Source organism: Daktulosphaira vitifoliae, unplaced genomic scaffold (genome assembly GCF_025091365.1).
Source record: "Daktulosphaira vitifoliae isolate Bord-2020 unplaced genomic scaffold, ASM2509136v1 Scaffold_2, whole genome shotgun sequence".
Lineage (NCBI taxonomy): Eukaryota > Metazoa > Arthropoda > Insecta > Hemiptera > Phylloxeridae > Daktulosphaira > Daktulosphaira vitifoliae.
This window is the reverse complement of record NW_026099573.1, coordinates 47,190,186-47,193,049: the sequence shown is the minus strand read 5'-3', so window position 1 is coordinate 47,193,049 and position 2,864 is coordinate 47,190,186. Positions and strand designations below refer to the sequence as shown.

The window sequence follows — 2,864 nt, the reverse complement described above, 5'->3', positions numbered from 1 at the left end:
TTCCCTAGCTCGGGGAATCGGGCGCGTCCTCAGGTTGCGGATAGAGGAACGGCCTGCAGATATGTAGGTTAGCCGCGAAATAAGCAGTCCATTCATTTGGACTGACGAATAAGCGGTCGCGGACAGCGAGCCCCTCGTTCGCTCGTTAACCCTGTAGATATGCAGGGTAGCCGTGATATAAGCCACTCCTAGAGTGGACGAATAAGCGGTAGCGATCGAGGGTAATTCCATAACGGGCGGGTGGGCCCGATAGCCTGGTAAGGCAACCACCTAGGTGAAGGTAACATCGAAAACAAATCCCCTGGCGGCAGGTAAAACGCAGGGAAGGACACCCGTAAAACCAAACATGGAAGGACACCATTTGAAAAATACAGGTACCGTTCCAGGAGTTTCGGAGACTCCAGGGCCGGCTGGGAAGAGTGCCGTTGCAGGCTCGACCCGGTCGTCATCAAGCGACTGCATCAAAGCCGTTGGACTGGTGAGGCAGGGTCCAGGGGGCGTTCGCGCCCAAGCTACTGTCGGAGGATGTGCCAAGCAGGCATCCTCCAGTGACCTTAGGGTCACTGAGGTAACTGCTGGTGGCTTAGCTACCATCGAGGAGATGGTGGACGACTGGGAAGGCGTGCGTGAGCGTTTTCGTGACGACATGCCGCTAACTCAGTCGGAATTCACTAGATGGAACGGCTGGCTCCAAAGCATGGAAACTGGAGGATCGACGATGGACTCGTTCCCGTGCGGCTCATTCCGGGCGGCTGAATCTTTCCGGAGTTCAGTGTCGACGGTACTGAAGCTGATGAAGAGGGACCTGGACGACGGAAGTCCATTCGCCCCGGAAAGGATTAAGGAGTATAATCCTTTAGAGGGTGTTGATGAGCCCGAGCTAAGAGCGGAACTCATCGAGAAATGCATTGCTAGTCGCCGAGGGGAAGCTGCGGTGGAACGCCTCACGGGCGTTGCTCGCTTAGTCGCTTCGGAACTCTTATCCCGCTACAACGACAGCGGGATAATGAGAAGCATGGTTCGTGGGCTTTATCAGGCCGTTGAGTACTTCGCGTACACAGAAGGACAAATAAAGCAGGAAGTGACATCTCCTTTGGATGACGAGGACGAGATGATGCGGACGGGCGACCGTCGTGGAAGCGGTGAGCCTTCCCCTGAGGAAGGTTCATCGACTCGCCCGCGCTGAGTCCACTACCCGAAAGTTCTCCCCCATTGCGCCATCCTGGCAAGAGGAGGGCGCCTCTGGGGGAAGAAGAGGAGAGCGACGACGAGGCCACGTTCGATGTCGGCCTCAACCACGTTGTCGCTCTCGCCAGAACCGCTGAGGTCGAGGGGAGTCTGATGAACAAGGTCCCGGGCACACACCTGGAGTACCTCGTTCAGCAGATCTCCCTCTCGTGTCAGGCCCTCAGCGAGCTGAGGAGTGCTGTGCGGCCGTGCCGCAAGAGGTGGCATGACCCGGCGGACGTGGCGACTGCCACGTCGTCTATGCTCGAAGGCATAGCCGCGCAAGTGGCTGTGCTTCGAGGGGTCATAGACAAACGCCGGGGTATGGGGGTGCACAAGGAGGTGCAGATGGCGACGAAGCACCTGGAGGAGATCCTGGATGAGGAGAAACGTAGAAGAGCGTCTCCTCCGTCCAGGATCCACCAGGAAGCTGCACCTGAGATGGGAGCCGCAACGCTGGTGCCTAAAGTGACGACGGTGAAATCGTCCAAAGAAGCCGGGACGCAAATCGTTGAGGACCCACCGGCCGTCAAGCCGATGGGGACCACTAAGGAGATGACGAAGAAAAGAAAGAGGAAGACGAAACGACCTGCCGCCTTAGGCCCTGCCCCCGTATCGGACATTACGCCTACTCTGACGCAGTCTGAACATGGGGTAGGGAGCCAGGCAAACGGTAAAGGGTCTGCAATAGGGGATGCGAGAGTTGATCTCGCTGAACCACTGTGGACCAAAGTTGTAGGAAGAAAGGCAGGGACCAAGAAGAAGGAGGATGCGGCGACCAAGCCCAAACCGCCGCCTGTAACGAGAGTTCCGAAAACGGTGAAACTGCGGACCAGAGTGCCTCGCACGGAAGCAGTTGTGATCGGCCCCCTAAGGGAAGGTCAAAAGTATGCCACGGTAATGGGCATAGCCATGGCTGCTGTTGACCTCCAGGCCCTGGGCATTGAAGTGTCCGGGACCCGGAGAACCCAGGCGGGGGCCGTCCTACTGGAGGTCCGGGGAACCGCGGAACAAGTGGACCTTTTGGCAGCCAAACTGAAGATGGCCCTACAGGAGATGGACGTGCGGGTTCACCGACCTTCGATGACCTGCACTGTCCTTCTCCTGGACGTGGAGGAGTGGCAGGAGGAGCGAGACGTGCACCGAGCACTTTGCACCGCCCTGAAGTCTCCTGACGGAGAACTGCCGCCGCACGTGGGACCAATCACGGTCCACACGAACACCGGCGGCAAAGGGCGGTATGCAAGGTGTGAGGTGCCCCTCAGAGTTGCCCATCGCCTGACATCGATTAACCGAGTACGGTTAGGTTGGACATCCTGTAGGCTGAGGATTCTTGATAAAGGTCCTCAGTGCTACAGGTGTCTGGAACGTGGGCACATCGCCCATGCTTGCAAAGGGCCAGACAGGTCGAAGGCCTGTTTCAGGTGCAGGAAGGAGGGGCATCAATCAAAAGACTGCCCCAGCCAAAAAGTAGGTCGGAATCAAAATCCGACCGTCAGTTGTGATGATAGCCCACCCCCACCTCCACGTGGTCAAACCCGGGCAACGGACCCTCTAGTGGGGTCCGGCTAACGGGGGGGGCTACGCCGTGCTGGGATTTCTCAGCGCGGTGATGTGAAGACGAAGGCGACGTAGGC

The 2,864-nt window shown here is 58.1% G+C and overlaps 1 protein-coding gene across 1 annotated transcript in view; it reads left to right on the top strand.

Annotated features, from left to right (window-relative positions):
- LOC126898343 (uncharacterized) overlaps window positions 1–1,186 on the top strand; it is a 20,152-nt gene extending 18,966 nt beyond the window's left edge. Inside the window, exon 2 of the mRNA XM_050672284.1 lies at window positions 68–1,186. Within this exon, the coding sequence (XP_050528241.1) occupies window positions 347–1,186 (840 nt within the window). The 5' untranslated portion in view covers window positions 68–346. The remainder of the gene's footprint in view (window positions 1–67) is intronic.
- The last annotated feature ends 1,678 nt before the right edge of the window (window positions 1,187–2,864 follow it).